The sequence below is a fragment of the Vulpes lagopus genome, chromosome 7 (genome assembly GCF_018345385.1).
Source record: "Vulpes lagopus strain Blue_001 chromosome 7, ASM1834538v1, whole genome shotgun sequence".
NCBI lineage: Eukaryota > Metazoa > Chordata > Mammalia > Carnivora > Canidae > Vulpes > Vulpes lagopus.
This window is the reverse complement of record NC_054830.1, coordinates 111,551,379-111,568,269: the sequence shown is the minus strand read 5'-3', so window position 1 is coordinate 111,568,269 and position 16,891 is coordinate 111,551,379. Positions and strand designations below refer to the sequence as shown.

The window sequence follows — 16,891 nt, the reverse complement described above, 5'->3', positions numbered from 1 at the left end:
CTGAGGAACAAAGGACCCCTTAGCGCCTCGCTCACAAGTCCTGCAGGAGTGCAAAGGACCCACGGGGAACTCATACCCCAAGCTCGTTTTTTAGAATCAGCCTCTCGGATTATCTTAGATCACGCACACATAGAACCTTCATAAAAATAAAAATCTCTAAGTGAGATGTGTTAAATCATTAAAACTCGCCTCCTAGCTTTACCGCGTGCTCGCACCGCCTGGGGATCTCTGCTTTCCCGTAGAAACAGCGCGGGAGGCACCCGGGACCGCCGCTCCGCGGTGGGGGGGGGGGGGGGGGGGGGGGGCGCCGGCTCGGCTCCCGGGCCCCGCCTCCCGGCCCGAGCCCCGCCGCGGGACCGGCGCCCACGCCGGGGACAGACGCGAGCGCGGGGCCGGAGCAGCCCGTCCGGGGCGCGCGGACACGGTTCCCGGGGTGTGAATGCAGCCGCCCCACAGTCAGGAGAGACGCGGACGGAGCCCGCGGGGCTCGTCTCGGGCTTGAAGCCCGGGATGGCCCCGCGCCCCGTCCACGGCGGCCCCGCTGCCCTCGGCGAGGCCGGGCCGGGGCGGGCGGGTGCGCGCCGCGCGTGGGGCGCTGGGCCCGGGGCAGGGCCGGCCCGGACCTGGCGCGGCGGGGGCGGGGCGGGGGCGGGGGCGGGGGCGGGGCGGGGGCGGCGGCGCGGCGGGCTCTGCCGTCGGGGCGGAGGAGGCCGCGGATCCCGCTGATCGGCCGCCTCTGCCGTTACATAAGGCCCGGCCCCTATCTCCGCGGGGCATCGCGGCCACCGCCCGCCTCGGGGCCTCGGCCCAAGTGGCGCAGAGCCCGGGACATCTACATCCCACGGCGGCTCCCTGCTCCTTCCCTCAGCACAGAGCCTCCCGCTACAGCGGAGGCCCCGGGCCCACAGCCCACACCCAGACGCGGCTGTCGTACAGCCAAGTGACCGCACACCAGGCCCTGGAGGAGGGGCCGGCAGGGGCAGGGGCTGGGGCAGGCTTCGGGGCGTCAGGGCCTACAGCTGGCCTGGGAGCTTGGGGTCTGGCGAGCAGAGAAGGTGGGCAAGGTGGGCAGCCTCGCTGCAGGAGCGGGAGCGTCACTGGGGAGCCCCCTGTGAGGAGGTTGAGCCTCACTGAGAGTAGGACAAAGGGAGCCTGAGCAAGCAGAGAAGGGGCCTGGAGGGGTAGACACTGGTTTAGGGGAGGAAGTGGCTGAGGGAGACAGCCTGACATCAGTACTCAACAGGCAAATGATGCGGTGTCTGTTGCAGGGGTTTCTGGAGGACTTCCAGAGAAGGGAGGGAGAAGCAGGGAAGTGGCTGTATGCCAGTGTCTCTGCAGGGGTGGGCTGCTCAGTGGGGTCCCTGAACCGCCGGCCCAGCAGCTTCCCTCCACAGCCTTCAGTCTGCACAAACCTGGGTCCCCCAGCGGGGGAGGCTCTGTCCCACAGATACTGGTGGGAACACTTACATTTTCCTACCTGGGCTAAGGCTGGGTCCCACTTCCTGCCAACCTGGCCCATTAAGGGTTTCCCATCAGGATGGGCCTAGGCTGAAAAAGCCTGAGTTGGGCACTCAGTGTTTACACTGCCTATGCTCAAAGTTATCATCAAAGCCACTTTAAAGAGAAAAGGTCCCAGAAGGATCCCAGAATCTGACCGGATCTTTCTGTGGAGACCTGTGAATCTAAACTTTTTATAATCCTTCCCACAGTGGGGCCAACAGGGAATCAGGTGGATGAAAAAGAATGAACTTCCCTCTTTTCTTTTTATCTTTTTTTTTTTTTTTTTTTAAGATCTTACTTATTCATGAGACACAGAGAGAGAGAGGCAGAGACACAGACAGAGGGAGAGGCAGGCTCCCTGCAGGAAGCCTGATGTGGGACTTGATCCCAGGACCTGAGCCAAAGGCAGGCGCTCAACCACTGATCCACCCAGGCATCCCCTTTTTATCCTGCTTGAGTTTGTATCCAAATCAAGTATTAGAGACCGGTTCATTGAAAAAATAAAACCCCAAAATTCCCACATCTGGCAGACTCAGAGCACGGTTTGCTGAGAGCCTCTGGTGACCCAAAACGGTCTGTGGACAGGGCTGGGCACTGAAGGTGGTTACCAATAAAAATTGCTGCAGTTCCGGCTGGCTTGGCTGACATCAGGCTGCACTCAGGGCTCTCTTACCTACCCCTGTAGCAAGCCCATCCATATCTTGGAAAGCGCTCCAGACCCCTCTCAATGATAAGTCCACAAGAAATCAAACTCTTTCCTTTATGCGACGCTGGATTTTCCACAAAGTAAAATCAAGATGAGTAAAGATGTGGTTTCTAGATAGTACCCGACAAAGCGGAGACCAGGGTGGGAGGCGTCATCATTTGGCCTATAAAAGCTGCCACAAGAGGCCAAGGCCACAAGCCACTCAGCTTAGGCCAGCCTACAACCTGCCTGCTCCTCTCTCGCTCCTCCTGCATTGGCTCTGGGCTCCATGGCGCTCTGGTTGACTGTGGTCATTGCTCTCACCTGCCTCGGTGGCCTTGCCTCCCCGAGCCCTGTGACTCCCTCCCCAACCCTCAAGGAGCTCATTGAGGAGCTGGTCAACATCACCCAGAATCAGGTGAGTACCTTCTGCAGGTCCTAGGTCTGAGGGCACTGGAGTGGGTGACTCTTAGGCAGGGTGTTGGTCATGGTTCAGGCCATGAAGGCTAGGCCCTGTCTTGAGAAGCCCCTTGGACCAGGATGGGCCCTGCCATGAGGGAGAAGAGCCAGGTTAGGGGGATGGGGGGGCAACAGTTTGGGTGGACCCATAAAGGGGTTTGGTGGAGCCCCCAGTGACTACCTGTCCCCCTGGCCTGGCCCTGCCTGCCGTGGCCAGCTCCTACACATTCGTTCAAGGAGAGGAAAGCAGAGAGGGGCCAGCACATCCCCTGGGACTACTTAGCATTTGCCAGCGGGATATGAATGGAATAATGGGGCCATTATTCACAGCATTTTGGTTAAATCCATTCTTATGGAAGTATTCACTGGTAGTCAGCTCCTGTCCCCAGTGCTGATGGCTCACACTTTCTGAGCAATGACTGTGTGCCAAGCCTAGTGCTGGGTGCTTTTCCATCTCATTTCACCACTGCCAACCACCTCAAAAGGCAGGTATAATGACCCTCTTTGACTGATGAAGCTTCATTAAAGTTGACAAAAGCCAGATTCATGCCAGGCCTGGCTGACACCCAGTGCCCATGCTTCAAACTGCAGTGTCTTCCAATTCAGAGGACAGGGTTCTGTACGCCAGCCCTCACTGCCTCCCATCTGAGGCAGCCACTGCTCCTCTCTCACCCGATGCTGTCCTGACTCTTCCCTGTGGCTGTCCTACTCACCAGCCAGATGTTCTCTGTCTTGCTGCACTGGCTACAGAAAGCTTCACACAAGGCTTGTTGCTTACTGGCTGTGTCACTCAAATGTTTCTCTCTCAGCCCCAAGACCCTGTACAATGGGTCTCCCCTACTATGTGGAGCAGGAACTGATGCTCAGGAACACTGGGGTGGGGGCGGGCAGGCCTACCTCCGTACCACACCGGGGATGCCTGTGGGGTGGAGCCCCTGGAGACCTGGCCTGGGCTCACCTTCGTCTTGCCCCCGCAGGCATCCCTCTGCAACGGCAGCATGGTGTGGAGCGTCAACCTGACCACCGGCATGGTAAGGCCCCTGGGGCCGCGAGGAGGGACGTAGCAGAGGCTATAGGTTTTGTGCTTGTCTTCTCTGAGCCTCACGCACACGGCTCCCCGGGAGCCGAGCGAGCTTCATGAGATACCCACAAACCAGAGCCCTCACAATCTGGACCCCTGCCACTACCAAAGCCACCTCCGTCAGGGCTCTCAAACCCCACCTCCTGTGAGGTCCATGAAGACCAGTGAAGGTGCCGCCTGAGCCACAGGGCTGGGGGCACCCAGCAGGGCCTGACATCCCGTGTTCTCTCCGCAGTACTGCGCGGCTCTAGAATCTCTCATCAATGTCTCCGACTGCAGCGCCATCCAAAGGACCCAGAGGATGCTGAAAGCACTGTGCTCTCAAAAGCCCGCGGCAGGGGTAAGGCCCTCTGTCCTGTAGCCCCAACCCTGCATCCACTCGGGCAAGCCCTGGGTGCTCCCTGGGGGCTCCAAGGGAACCTGGCTGAGCATCCCGAAGGCAAGCGTCCACCCTGGGGGTGGGGCCACTGTGGCAGCAGGAACATGCCCTTTGGGATTTCCAGGACCTGAGCTTGAGGGCTCCAGACTCCTACCTGAGCTTCAGTTTCCACATCTGTGAAATACGGGTAATGACAGTACCCACCTCATGGGGGCTTTTGTGAGGATTCAGTAAGCCAGTTCCTGGAAAGCCCCTGGCAGATGCCGGTCCTCTCTGCTCTGGTGTCACACCGGCACGCTGATCTCTTTGTCTCGCAGCAGATTTCCAGTGAACGCAGCCGAGACACCAAAATTGAAGTGATCCAGTTGGTGAAAAACCTGCTCACCTATGTAAGGGGAGTTTATCGCCATGGAAATTTCAGATGAAGCATGAAAACTTAGCATCTTTATCTGTAGACCCAGACCTGACCACTTAAGTTCCAGATTCATTTTTCTTTCCGACGTCACAAATTTCTTAGGGAGGTGGGGGGGGGGAAGCACCATTTCCTCAGCTGGGACCTCAGCCTGCACCACCTGCCTCCATGGAGCTGAGCCCGGCCACCCCTGCCTTGGTGCATGGGGCCCAGCCGGGTGGCCCTCCTCCGTCTGCACTTCATCAACGCTGAGGAAAAGCACTGCATCCCATGACTGTCTCCTCCTCAGAGCAAAGTGCAGCATTACAGTGGGGGCAGATATGTGTGGGAGGGGGTCTTGCTGTACCTGGGAGTGGCACAGACATGTTTCTTCTTAGCCTTATTTATTATTGTGTGTTATTTAAACAAGTGTCTTTGTTTGTGCTGGGGACAGGGAGTGACTTGGAGCTGGGGGCCCAGTGACTCGGGTTTAGAGAGTCCCTGGGAATAAGCACTGTGTGTAAAATTCTGCTACCTCACTGGGATCCTGGGGCCGACACAGGGGACAGGAGAAAGGGTCAGAGATGCTGCTCTTGTCTGCCACTCAGCAGCTGGCCCTCAGCCAAGCAGTAATTTATTGTTTTTCCTTTTATTTAAAGTTAAGAAATAAAATATGTTATCAAAGAGTTAATAATATATAGAAGAGTAGCCTAAAAGGCTGCATTTGGTGTGTGTGGCCAGGCCGGGGCGGGTTGGGGGGAGGGTGTTGTCACTGAATGTGTTCTTTCACTGACTTTGTCAAACTGGAAGCCAGAAATAAAGATGGTGACAAGAGACCTAATGATGTTTGTCTTTTACTTTGGCCTGTGGGGACCCTGGCCTCGGTTCCTAAGACTCTGAGGAGCTCTCCGGGAAGTGGGGCAGGTGGAGGAGGCGGCCTAAGGAGGAGTGCAGGGGGATTGAGGGAGAAGACCTGGGATGAAGGAAGTAAGCAGGCCCCCGGGGGTGGGCCAGCTTGTGTCTGACACCACCCACACACCCTCCAGTGTCTCCCTCAGAATCTCTCTGATACTCAGGTTAGAGAAAGTAGCATGCCTGAGGTCACATACCTGGTAAGGAGCGAAACCAGGATTAGAACCCAGAACTCACTCCAACTCCAAAACCCACACACTTAGCCACTTTGCCTTCCTTTGTCCAAATGTTATCTGGCCTAAAAGGATGAGTATTTTTTTTAAGTAGGCTCCATGCCTAGCATAGAGCCCAACATGGGGCTTGAACCCACAACTCCGAGATCAACATCTCAGCTGAGAAATTAGAGACGGATGTTTAACTGACTGAGCCACCCAGGTGTCCCATAACTTATATAACACTGACATCAACCTGTTTGGGCACCTCCCCTGGTAGGAAGCTCACAAATTCCTTTTTCTTTTATTTATTTATTATTTATTTATTTATTTACTTATTTATTTTTTAAAGATTTTATTTATTTATTCATGAGAGAGAGAGAGAGAGAGAGAGAGAGAGAAGGCACAGACACAGGCAGAGGGAGAAGCAGGCTCCGTGCAGGGAGCCTGACATGGGACTTAATCCCGGGTCTCCAGGATCAAGGCCCTGGACCCAAGGTGGCGCTAAACCACTGAGCCACCCGGGCTGCCCTCCTTTTTCTTTTAAAAGGTTTTATGTATTTATTCATGAAAGGCACAGAGAGAGAGGCAGAGACACAGACAGAGGGAAGAGCAGGCTCCTCTCTGGAAGTCCGATGCAGAACTCCATCCCTAGACCTAGGATCATGCCCCAAGCCAAAGGCAGACACAACTGCTGAGCCACCCAGACGTCCCTCACAAATTCCTTTCTAGAGACTGTTTAGTCAGTCCCTGGACACATCTCATTATTACTGCACACTCATTACCTCTGTGAATGAAGATTCACCAACTGACTTATGACCCTTGCGCTACGGAGTCACAAGTAGAGATCCAAGGTCTCAGGGCCTGGGCAGACCACCATCCCAAACAGGTTTTTTGCTTCTCCCTTGGCCCAGGCCAGTACCACGAGTGCCAGAAGCACCAGGCATCAGCACACCACAGCTAATGCTCATGCCCATCAGGAGTGGTTTACACTCAATCTCCAAGAAGCACCCAGAAGGATGCAACGCCTTTGCAGAGGGTGGTGGGTCATCAGAGACTGGTCTTAAACACTAAGTGGCAGGTAGGTACCCTCCCTGGGGAGCCTCAAGCCTGGTGGGAACATCCACAGCCGTGCTCAGAAGCCAGTGGAGACAGCCACCCAGGAACAGTGAGAGGTGATGCTGCGTGTGATTCAGGCAACAGAGGCCATGAAAGGACTTGTCCGGGGGTAGATGACCATAGTGGGCAGCTCCAGGAACCATTCAAAGAGAGCGGACCCCTTGCACCCAGGCAAAGCAAGGGAAGATCTAGAGAGGGGGCATGGGAGCTGAGTTCCCACAGGCTGTCCAGGGCAGGCACTGGACCGTCTCTGTGGTGCCAGGGAGCCTCAGAACCTGCTAAGTCCCAGTACACTTGTGGCGGGCTGCACGTGGCTTGCACTTCTCCAGCACTCTGGGACTTGTGAGTAGGCACCAGAAAGAAATCTTTGAGCAATGGCAGATCTGGAAAAGGGGTGATCTACCAGGTAGATGGGAAAGTTGGGCCTGGGGGCAGGAGCCAAGGTTTTGCAATCACTCTCCAACCAGAGTCTCAAGGGTTTCAAGGCCAGAGGATTGTATTTTTATTCCAAACTCAGCCATCTGTTCTCTAGTAACATCACCTTTGGCCACATCACCTGCCCAATGAGAGCACCAGCCTGTCTGTCTGAAGAAAGATGGAAAATCTCTGGATGAAATTCTGTGTGAATCTTCCAAGAGCAAAGACTGCAATTGAGACTGGTGTGGACAGGCCCCAAGGACTCCCTAAGGATGTATTCCAAGGGGATAGTCAGGAGGGTGTACAGCTCCACCACTAGGGGTCCACAGCGCACCACGTCCTCAGCTACCTCTGAGACCATCCCAGAGACCAGATGAGGAACCTGTAGTCACTGAGGCATGCAGCCAGCCTAGGGGGCTCAGGTCCTTCCAGGAATGACGGACCTCACAGAGCCGCAGTACCAAGCCAGCCTGGGTGGCAAAAGGGAGGAGGGCCCGGCCAGGGATGAGAGAGAAAGAAAAAGATGAAACAGGAAAAAAGGTTTCATGTCAGCTATTATGGCTGGGAGCACCCCTACCTGGGGACTAAGGCCTGGGGTATTTGCTGGGAGTTTCTCAAACCGTGTGTGTGGTCTCACTTCTTCCAAGTGGAGAGGCAAACTCTGAGCAATGCCGGATGGAAGGGGGGTTGGGAAAGGGCAGAGTGCTTGCTGAGTGGGAGGGAGATGCTGGTCATGGGACCCAAGGCGGGGAGCCCCCCTGCACCCCAGGAACCCCAGGCCCCAAAGGTTTCACTGGAAGAGGGGCCAAGGTTCAAGTGAGAAGTGAGACACACTTGAGTTTCCGGTGAACTTGGCACCAAACACCTCTGTTTGCTGCTCAGATGAGGTGTCAGAAAACATTGCGAGTCACTGCTGGGGTTTCTCCAAGGCTGGCCCTCTGAACTGCTCAAGGCTCAGGAGGATGAAGGGTCACATTTTGTTTCCTTGTGACCCAGCAGCTTCAAGGACGGGGTTTATCAAATCCATCACCTCATAGCTTTTTCATTATTATCAACAGGAAAGCGCCTTCTGCTTATTATCTTAATTTAGCTGGTCAGTTTGAACAAAACCAAAAACTATTCCTCCCTTTAGCTGATTGCCTTCTAAGCAGGCCCTGCCAAGTCCAGGCTGACCGTGCTAGGCTGGATGCCTGGCCTGGGACGCACTGGCCAGGCATCCAGCCTCTCCAGAGGCCCCAGCTGGTGTTGGGACTGGTGGCTGTATCCGTGGTCACCCCTCCCACACACGCTGCCCAACTCCTACACTGAAAAATAAAAGTCATAAGGCCTCATTATCTTCATTCATTTCTCAGCTCCACCCAAAAGCAACAGAATAAAGGGTTTGCAACGAACTTTCCCAGATCAACTGATTTCTCGGCAGCAAGGGAGGGCCCCATGACGAAGCCATTTGAAATCCCAGAAGCGATTTTCTACCTACGACCTCACTTTCTGTTGCGCTCTCTCCCTTCCCCTGCACCATGCCTTCTCTTGTGGAAAGTGAGCTCTCAGAGCGTCCTTCAGAAACGCCCCAGCAGATGCACCGCTGGGCCGATGGTACTGTGTGGTCACTGGTGACGCAGACACCAGTGGTAAATATAGCAACTCTCGTCAGTTCCGCGCTCTGCATCACATGGTCAAGCTGGAGCCCGTGGCGGAGGGCGATTCCTGAAAGCTTGCCTGCTGTGGAGGCCCCTGCAGAGCCCCAGGTTCTGGGCCCAAGGAGCCCCAGGGACGCCGCCTTAGAAAGGCAATCTCTCATTTAATGTCTCCTCTTTCTGCTTATTTCCATTTCCCCACATTTTCTACAATGAGCATGTATTCATTTCCTACTGGGAGATGAAGACAAATTTAATTTAAAAAAAACAAACACTAAAACAAAACAACATGAAATTGGTGACTGGTCCATGAAGGGTAAGGAAAGGGCCAGCAGCCCTCCCGGGATGGGCCAGCCAGGACCCTGAGCTCAGTTCCCAGCACCCCCCCGGGAGCTAGCCAGCCCAGGAGCAGAGAGGCCCAGCAGGGGCCCAGGAGGCAGGAGTCTTGGCACCACTCTTCCCAAGGGCCAAGCAGATCCTGCTTTGCCAAAGAGCGAGGAAGAAATGCCATTCTTGGGGGGCTTTGCCCAGCCCAGTCTGCCAGGCTGGTGCTGGCGAATGGAAGAGGGGGTAGGATGGGAAAGGATGGGCCACCAGTCCCCTCTGAGGCTGAAGTGACATTGATGCCTGAGGGACAGATGGAGAGGTCCAGCAGATGCCTCAGCCAGCTTCCTTCTCCCAGGAGGAGAACCTTCCATCTGCTTCTCAAAGAGACAGGCCAGTAGCCTATGGAGCCTCCATTCAGAAAAGCCAGAGTCCACAGCTATGCCTGCCTGGTCTCCCTCATCCCCCGGTTCACTCCCTCTGAGGGGTCCTTCTTGCATCTGTCCTCAGGATCCCATCCTCCCTGCCCTCTCCAGGGGCTAGGGCAAAGACTATAGGGTCCACACAAGTCCCAGGTATGTCCCTAACTTCCCTCGTTCTTACTCAGGCCTTACCCCTCTCAGCTGCCCTCTCCATGAAATGGAGCTCTAGTCATTCATTTAATAATTAGCCATTGAGGTCTTTAGGAAGTGTCAAGGCACTGAGGATCCATGATGAACAAAAATAAGGTTACTCCTAGTGGAGGATAGAGCCTGCAAACAAGAAAACACAGACAATACAGGTGGTGGCGAGTGCTGTGGGACACAAGGAGGCAGCGGGGTCAGGTGAGGGGTTATGCTGTGAGGGAAGGTCAGAGAAGTCCTCCCTGATAAGCTCACACAGAACAGAGATCTGGATGGAGGGAGAGAAGGAGGAAGTCATTCACAGGTAGAGTGAGCTGGAATGCCCCCCACCAGCATCAAGAAGAGGAGAGCAGAGGCCAAGGGCAGGAACAAGAGGGACAGGCAGTCAGGGTTCTATGGGCAGGAAGGCTTTGCTCTGGTGGGATGGCTCCCATGTGACAGCAGCTGCTGTGTGAACAACAGAATGTGGGGACAAAGATGCGGGCAGGATGACCAGTGAAAACAATCTTGTAGAAACCCAGGTGGGGTAGGACAGTGAAAGAGTGAATGTGACCAGGTTCTGGAGTTGTGTGTGGTACCTACATGACCCACACTTACACATCATCTACATAAACATGTGTGGCATCTGAGATCATCGATATATGTATAGGACGTGATATATAAATATATGACTTTTCTAATCATGGAAGTCTTAAAAATTCCTTTACCATGGGAAATCTCAAAAGCTAACAAAAGTAACTCCCCAGTATCCACGGCCCAACTTTAACAGTTAGCAGCTCAAGGCCAATTCAGTTTTGTCTATGCCTCACCTGCCCCCCTCCATCCACCGTCCAAGCCCACATACCCTTCAGTGTGGATACAGTTCAAAGACAGAGGCTTTGGTGTGGGACTGGATGTGGGCATGGGAGGCATTTCCGTTGGTGTCAGGTGCCTTTACTGAGCTGGGGAAGCCTGGGCTCAGGTTGAAAAACTATTGATCACATGGAGCCCCCCACCCTCTTACAGCACACATGCCAGCAGAGCCTGCCCTCCATTGGGCACCTGCCCCCACCGCACCCTAGAAACGATCTCAGTGATGTCACTAGTTATCTCTTATCACTAAATCCAATGGAAATGTTTCCACCTTATCTAGCCCATCCCTGAAGAACATCTACAATACTAACGGACCACTCGCTTCTCCTCCAAGACTCTCTCATGCCCGGGTTTCCTCTCAGCCTGGCTGGCTGGCTGCCTCCTCTCCCTCCCTCCCCTCTCCCAGCAGCCCTGGAATGCCACAGTCATTTCTGGTCCCCTCTCTTCCAGAGGCCCTGGCCAGTACCATCCTTCCCTACCGCTTCCTCACCCTCTGTGTCTATAACCCAGTCTGTCCTATGTGCCTCAGCTCATGGTCTCCAGACCTTCCCTCTGAAACTGCCATCTCTGTGAATAGCAGCTCCCAAGCCAGAAACCTGGGGTCCTCTGTGACTTCTCACTCTTCCTCACCCCCATATTCAGCCCATCCCAACTGCGATGACGACGATGATGACAGCTGGCATGTATAGGCTTCCGACATGCCAGGCACCACACAAAACACTGTATAATGTAATCTTCCCATATCCCTATTATTAGCCCAGTTTGACAGAGAATCCTGGGCAGAGAAACTTTCCCAAGGTCACCCCAAGTGGCAGAGCTGGGACTCAGGAGTAGGAGGCCCTGCTGACTGCAGGACACATGGCCTTCAGTGACACTGCACTGCTGGGAGTCACTCTCAGACCTGAGGCTCCCAGGGCCCCATGCAATCCAAGGTCCAGTTCCATGCCCCGCAATCCAGGCCAGCTGCTGCTCCGAGCTCATAGTGACTAGGGACTGCAGTCCTCCAGAAGACTGCCCTCCCATGCCTGCTGGCTCGCTCACTTCCTCCAGGCCCCAGAGAGGCCTGCTGGCCTTCCACGAACCGTCCCCCTGCCCCTGCTAAGGCCTACTTACTCCAATCTCTACTAAATATCCTTCCTTTTGGAGGAGTCTTACTTTCATCATGAGTACACCTAAGAGGAGCTGGAAAGGGCTATTCCGTGTGTGGTCCCACATTGCTGACAGAAGACAGGGGAGAGATCAAGTGCAAGGAGTGCAAGGCTCAGGGCGGAACAGGGCCACAGGGACCCATGGGGACGGCTGCTGTGGAAAACTCCTCAGCCAGGGCCAGGGAAGCAGGGATGCTCTACACAAGACCCGCCGCTCCCTGTTGTTCAGGGAGCTGCAGGAGCTGGGAGGAGGCAGACGCCCCCTTCCTGTGCCCTCGGCTGGGGTGGGAAGCTGAAGTTTTCTCCTGGAGCAGTGGTGGGAGTGATTGGGCACAGCTGAAGCAGGACCCCCAGGCTGCAGCCTCAGCTGTGTGCTCCTGAACTCTACACCAGCAGCGGCAGTGGCAGCCCCAGGGGCAGCAGCCCTACCTGTGGGTCATTTCTTTAGAGTTCTGGGCCCAGCCTGTTCCTCCATCCTCCCAATATTTTCATAAACACCTACTTTTCTGCACTGAGTGCTCTCTGCATAAGATGCCCCACGGTATCTATTTCCTGCAATGATTCCAGAGACTTAAGTATGAGGGCTGCAGTGTAGCAACCAACAGTGACACCCCCAAACAAGGATAAGGCCCCGAAGACTAAGAAGGAGACAGACACATCCAGGAGGGACATGTGTAGGGTGGTGTCCAGGGGCAAAACTTCCACTGGCCCTGTCCAGACTTGGCTTTGTGGATTAAGTACCACAGTCACGTGACCAACCAAAGTTATGATTAGAAACAATGACAATACTACTACTGCTGCTGCTGCTGCTGCTACTATTGCTGACAGCACGCTTACTACGTGCTAGGCACTATTCTGACAACTTAGGAACATTAACTTATTTGTTCCACACCACAACCACGTGAAGCAGGTACTGTTAACGCCCTCACTTTATGCAGGTGGCTGAGAAAGGCAAGGAGCCAGCCCTGACCAGTGGCCTGGCCTGCCACTCGCTGAGGTGGACTCCATGAGCAGCCACACCTTGGGAATTGATTGTGCCAAGCACTCTGCACAGAACCTCTCATGCACTCCTGGCGGAATCTTAGGAGGAGGAGCCATAGTATGGCCATAGCACAGATATAGAAACAGACCTGGAGAGAGTTAGTGATCTGTTCCTGGTCATAGAATTGACAAGTGGGTTGTTTGCTGGACCCACATTCTACCGCCTGAAAGGAAAGCTCTGAGGACCCACAAACTGGGCGGGGCAAAAGGAACTGACACAGCCAGAGCCCAGCAGAGTCAATGTCTCCCTGAGCTTCAGTGCCTGCCTGCCTGCCCGCCTGGTATAATCACCACCCACAACTCCTGAAGGTGAGGAGAGGCTCCTTCGTGGGTGCTGGCTGTCCTTGCCCCTGATCTGCAGACCTCCGACCAGCGAGACACATGTACAGCTGCCATGAGGCCACACTGCAATGAGGACAGCTCCTTTTCTCCTACCCTTTGGGGGGACCTGCTGGTCACTCTTTGATGTTCTGGAAAGTTCACCCTACTTTCCCTGGCCTTATCCAACCACTGAAACAAAACAAAGAAGTTTCATTGTGCTTCTGAGCTACTGGCTCTTTTGATTTACATCTTTGCCACCATAGCCTTAAACCTGGGGGGTAGCCCTCAGCGAAGGCATGCACTCAAAAACACAACCGTTAGGCAGCCTGGGTGGCTCAGCGGTTTAGCATCACCTTCGGTCCAGGGCGTGATCCTGGAGACTCCGGATCGAGTCCCATGTCAGGCTCCCTGCATGGAGCCTGCTTCTCCCTCTGCCTGTGTCTCTGCCTCTCTCTCTGTGTCTCTCATGGATAAATAAATAAAATCTTAAACACACACACACACACACACACACACACACACACACACACACAACCGCTGAATACATGGATAGCTTTTGAATCGCATTGACCTTCCCTCCTCTCCAGCTCTCCCTCAATCCCAGAGCTCTGTACCCTGGCCTTCCCTCTAGGATGTCCACACTTCACAGTTTTAACTTCAACACTCGGACCTTTCCTCAAAAACTTAGACCTTCCCTCAAAAAAGGAGTATGCACCATTGACTCCAAATAATAGTTAATCTAGATTTGAAGTCTCCACCTATCCTGGAAGGAACTCTGTCTCCCCATCTCTATAGTGATGACCTCACTTACCTGAGCAAAGAAACAACCCCATGAAAAAAATGAGCAAAAAAAAATGGCCATTTTTCCAAAAAAGATATGTGAATGGCCAATAGATGCATGAAAAGATGCATCACTAATCACGCAAATCAAAACCACAATGAGATATCACTTCACCTCTGTTAGAATGATTATTATCAAAAAGGCAAGAAACAACAAGTGTTGGTAAAGACGCGTACAAAAAGGAACCCTGTGTATTATGGATGGAAAAGCAAACTGGTGCAGCCACTATGGAAAACAGTATGAAAAATCCTCAAAAAAACTAAAAATACAAATGCTACATGATCCAGTAATTCTACTTCTGGAAATATACCCAAAGGAAATGAAGACACTCTGTCGAAGATATATGTGAACCCCTATGTTCATGGCAGCATTATTTACAATAGGTCAAGACATGGAAACATCCTAGGTGTCCACTGATGGATGAATGGAAAGAGAACTTGTGGTGTGTACACACACACACACACACACACACACACACACACACACACACAGGAATATTATTTGGCCATAAAAAAGAAGGAAATCCAGCCATTTGTGACAGCATGAATGATCCTAAAGGTGTTATGCTAAGTAAAATGTTAGGAAAAGATAGTACTGTATGATCTCACTTATATGTGGAATCTAAAAACAAAAACAACACACACACAAAAAAAAACAAACTCATAGAAAAAAACATGAGATTTGTGGTCACCATAGAGGGTAGAAAAAGAGGGAACTGGATGACCGTGGTCAAAAGGTACAAACTTCCAGTTATAAGTAAGTACAGGAGATGCAATATACAACACAGTGATGACAATTAACAATGCTCTGTGGCATATTTGAAAATTGTTAGAATAAATCCTAAAATTTCACATCACAAGGGAAAAATATTTTTTTTCTTTCTGTTGTCTATAAATAAGATGATGGTAAGCTTATGGTAATCATTTCACAGTATATATGTTGTTATGCTATACACCTTAGACCCATACAATGCTATATGTCAATAATAAAACTGAGGAATAAAAAGAAATACCTATTCACAAATTTTTTAAGAAACACAAACTTAGGGATACCTGGGTGGCTCAGTTGGTTATGTGTCAGACTCTTGATCATGTTGGGCTCTGCACTGGATATGGAGCCTGTTTAAGATTTTCTCTCTCTCCCCCTCCTTCCATCGCATGCTCTATCAAAACAAAACAAACTTACCCAGAGATCTGGCCTTTCTCCCAGGTCTTGGGAGGTAACTTCTAAACCTCTGGAATGAAGAGGTTGGCCTTTGCTAGCAGTTCCTGGGAAGGAGCCCCTAAATCTTTGGGACTTCCCAAGTCATAAGAGTGTCTAGGTCCTGATAGTTTATGCTAATTAGGCAACTCAGGGTGGGGACTAGCATGACCATTAGGCCACAGTGGTCTCAACTGAGGAGATAATGATCCAGTCAATTGCACCTACAGAACAACACACCAGTAAAACTCTGGACACCAAGGTTCAGGTGAGTTGCCATGGCTGGCAGTACCCTGTACATTGCCATGCATCAAGGTTCTGGGGAGGTGGCACATTCTGACTCGATGGGGAGAAAACAGAGGAAGCCTCATGTTTGGGATCCTCCTAGACATCACCCTCTGTGTCTGTTCTTTTGGCTCGTATTACAGGTTACACAGCTATAACCTTACATATTTTTCCAAGTTCTGTGGGTCACTCCAGAGAATTATGAACCTGAGGAGGTAGTGTGAACTTTTGAATTTGTAGCCAATTGGCCAAAAGTGAGGGCGGGCGGGGAATCCTTGAACTTTGCAGCTGTGTGAAGTGAGGGCAGTCTTACGGAAGCCATGCCCTTAACCTGGGAAGTATAACCCAACTTCACACAGTTGGCATCAGAAGTCATTGTACGAAGTTTGGCAAACTCGTGCCACAGTCCAGAGGAAGGATCCAAAATATGGTTGCAGGGCCTTCCTCATACACTCACGTGGATTCTGTCCTTCACAAGATGACCTGAGGAAATCAGTAGGGAGAGGAAGGTCAGAAAGCAAGGGAAGGGAGTGGACAGGACAGAGAAGCAAAATCTCAGGAGGAAAGAGCCATGTGGTCTTGGGGTGCTAGGTGCAAGGGTGCTAGGACCTCACCAGGGCCGAGGCAATTAGACTAAGGCAGCAGGGCAGGTGGTGAGGCATTGACAAAGACAACTGATTTGAAAACCAGGAAGACTGTGGTTCTTTTCCCTAATTAGGATGTATTTCAGTTCCATTTATAAAGTGGTCATTCCTGACACCTCAAGATAGACACGCTGGAGGCCCCCGTACTGCTAAGGACCCATGGACCTGATGTGACTCAGGCTAAGCCCCACCTGGTGCCACTTGTCTTTTGTCAGAATCCCAAACCGGGAGGAATGGCATCCCTGAGTGCTGGGACAGGAAAGAGTCTGGGTTCTACCCAGAGAAAGAACCTCAGATCAGCTTTTCCATAAGAGGATAGTTTCCAAGATGCCACCTGTACTTGGAAGAAGCCAGGCTGAAACACTATTCAAGTCAAACTTTCTTGATATTACTCTATCTTTCCCCAGGAGGACTGCACTAGAACAAATTCGGACACCTGTGGCCTCTTCCTTCTGTGCAAACAAAAAGCCAGCAGCAACCCCAAGCTGATAAGATTAATCTAAAGAGCAAATTATGGTGTAATTTCCTATGCTGATACTTTGTAGTTAATTTTAAAAAAAGGTTTCATTTTCCTATTGGTATGATTTCACAGGAACATTTTACCTATTTCTGTGAGGTATTTTTTCTCCTGGAAGAGAGGTGCTGATTGGCCCCAAATGACTGACAACTTGGTGTAACGAAAATTTCCAATTTCCCTCATTTTCCCTCAGTTTCAGCAATTTTAAATCTATATATATAGAGAATTCTCTGTCAGAATTGCATTGTGAGCCTCTTCTAGTAAACTGATTTGTCTGCTATTGTCACTGCAAATAGAGATCTATTA

At 52.3% G+C, this 16,891-nt stretch overlaps 1 protein-coding gene across 2 annotated transcripts; it reads left to right on the top strand.

Moving 5' to 3' along the window:
• The first annotated feature begins 2,452 nt into the window (after positions 1-2,452).
• On the top strand, positions 2,453-5,210 carry IL13 (interleukin 13). Of its 2 annotated transcripts, none has more exons than XM_041764044.1 (4): positions 2,453-2,603; positions 3,622-3,675; positions 3,961-4,065; positions 4,425-5,210. In XM_041764044.1, the coding sequence occupies exons 1-4, from the start codon at positions 2,475-2,477 to the stop codon at positions 4,527-4,529; spliced, it is 393 nt and encodes a 130-aa protein (XP_041619978.1). In that variant the 5' UTR covers positions 2,453-2,474; the 3' UTR covers positions 4,530-5,210. The 2 variants fall into 2 exon arrangements, with proteins under 2 accessions (XP_041619978.1, XP_041619977.1); XM_041764043.1 differs by having other exon boundaries at positions 4,422-5,210.
• Positions 5,211-16,891: the final 11,681 nt, after the last annotated feature.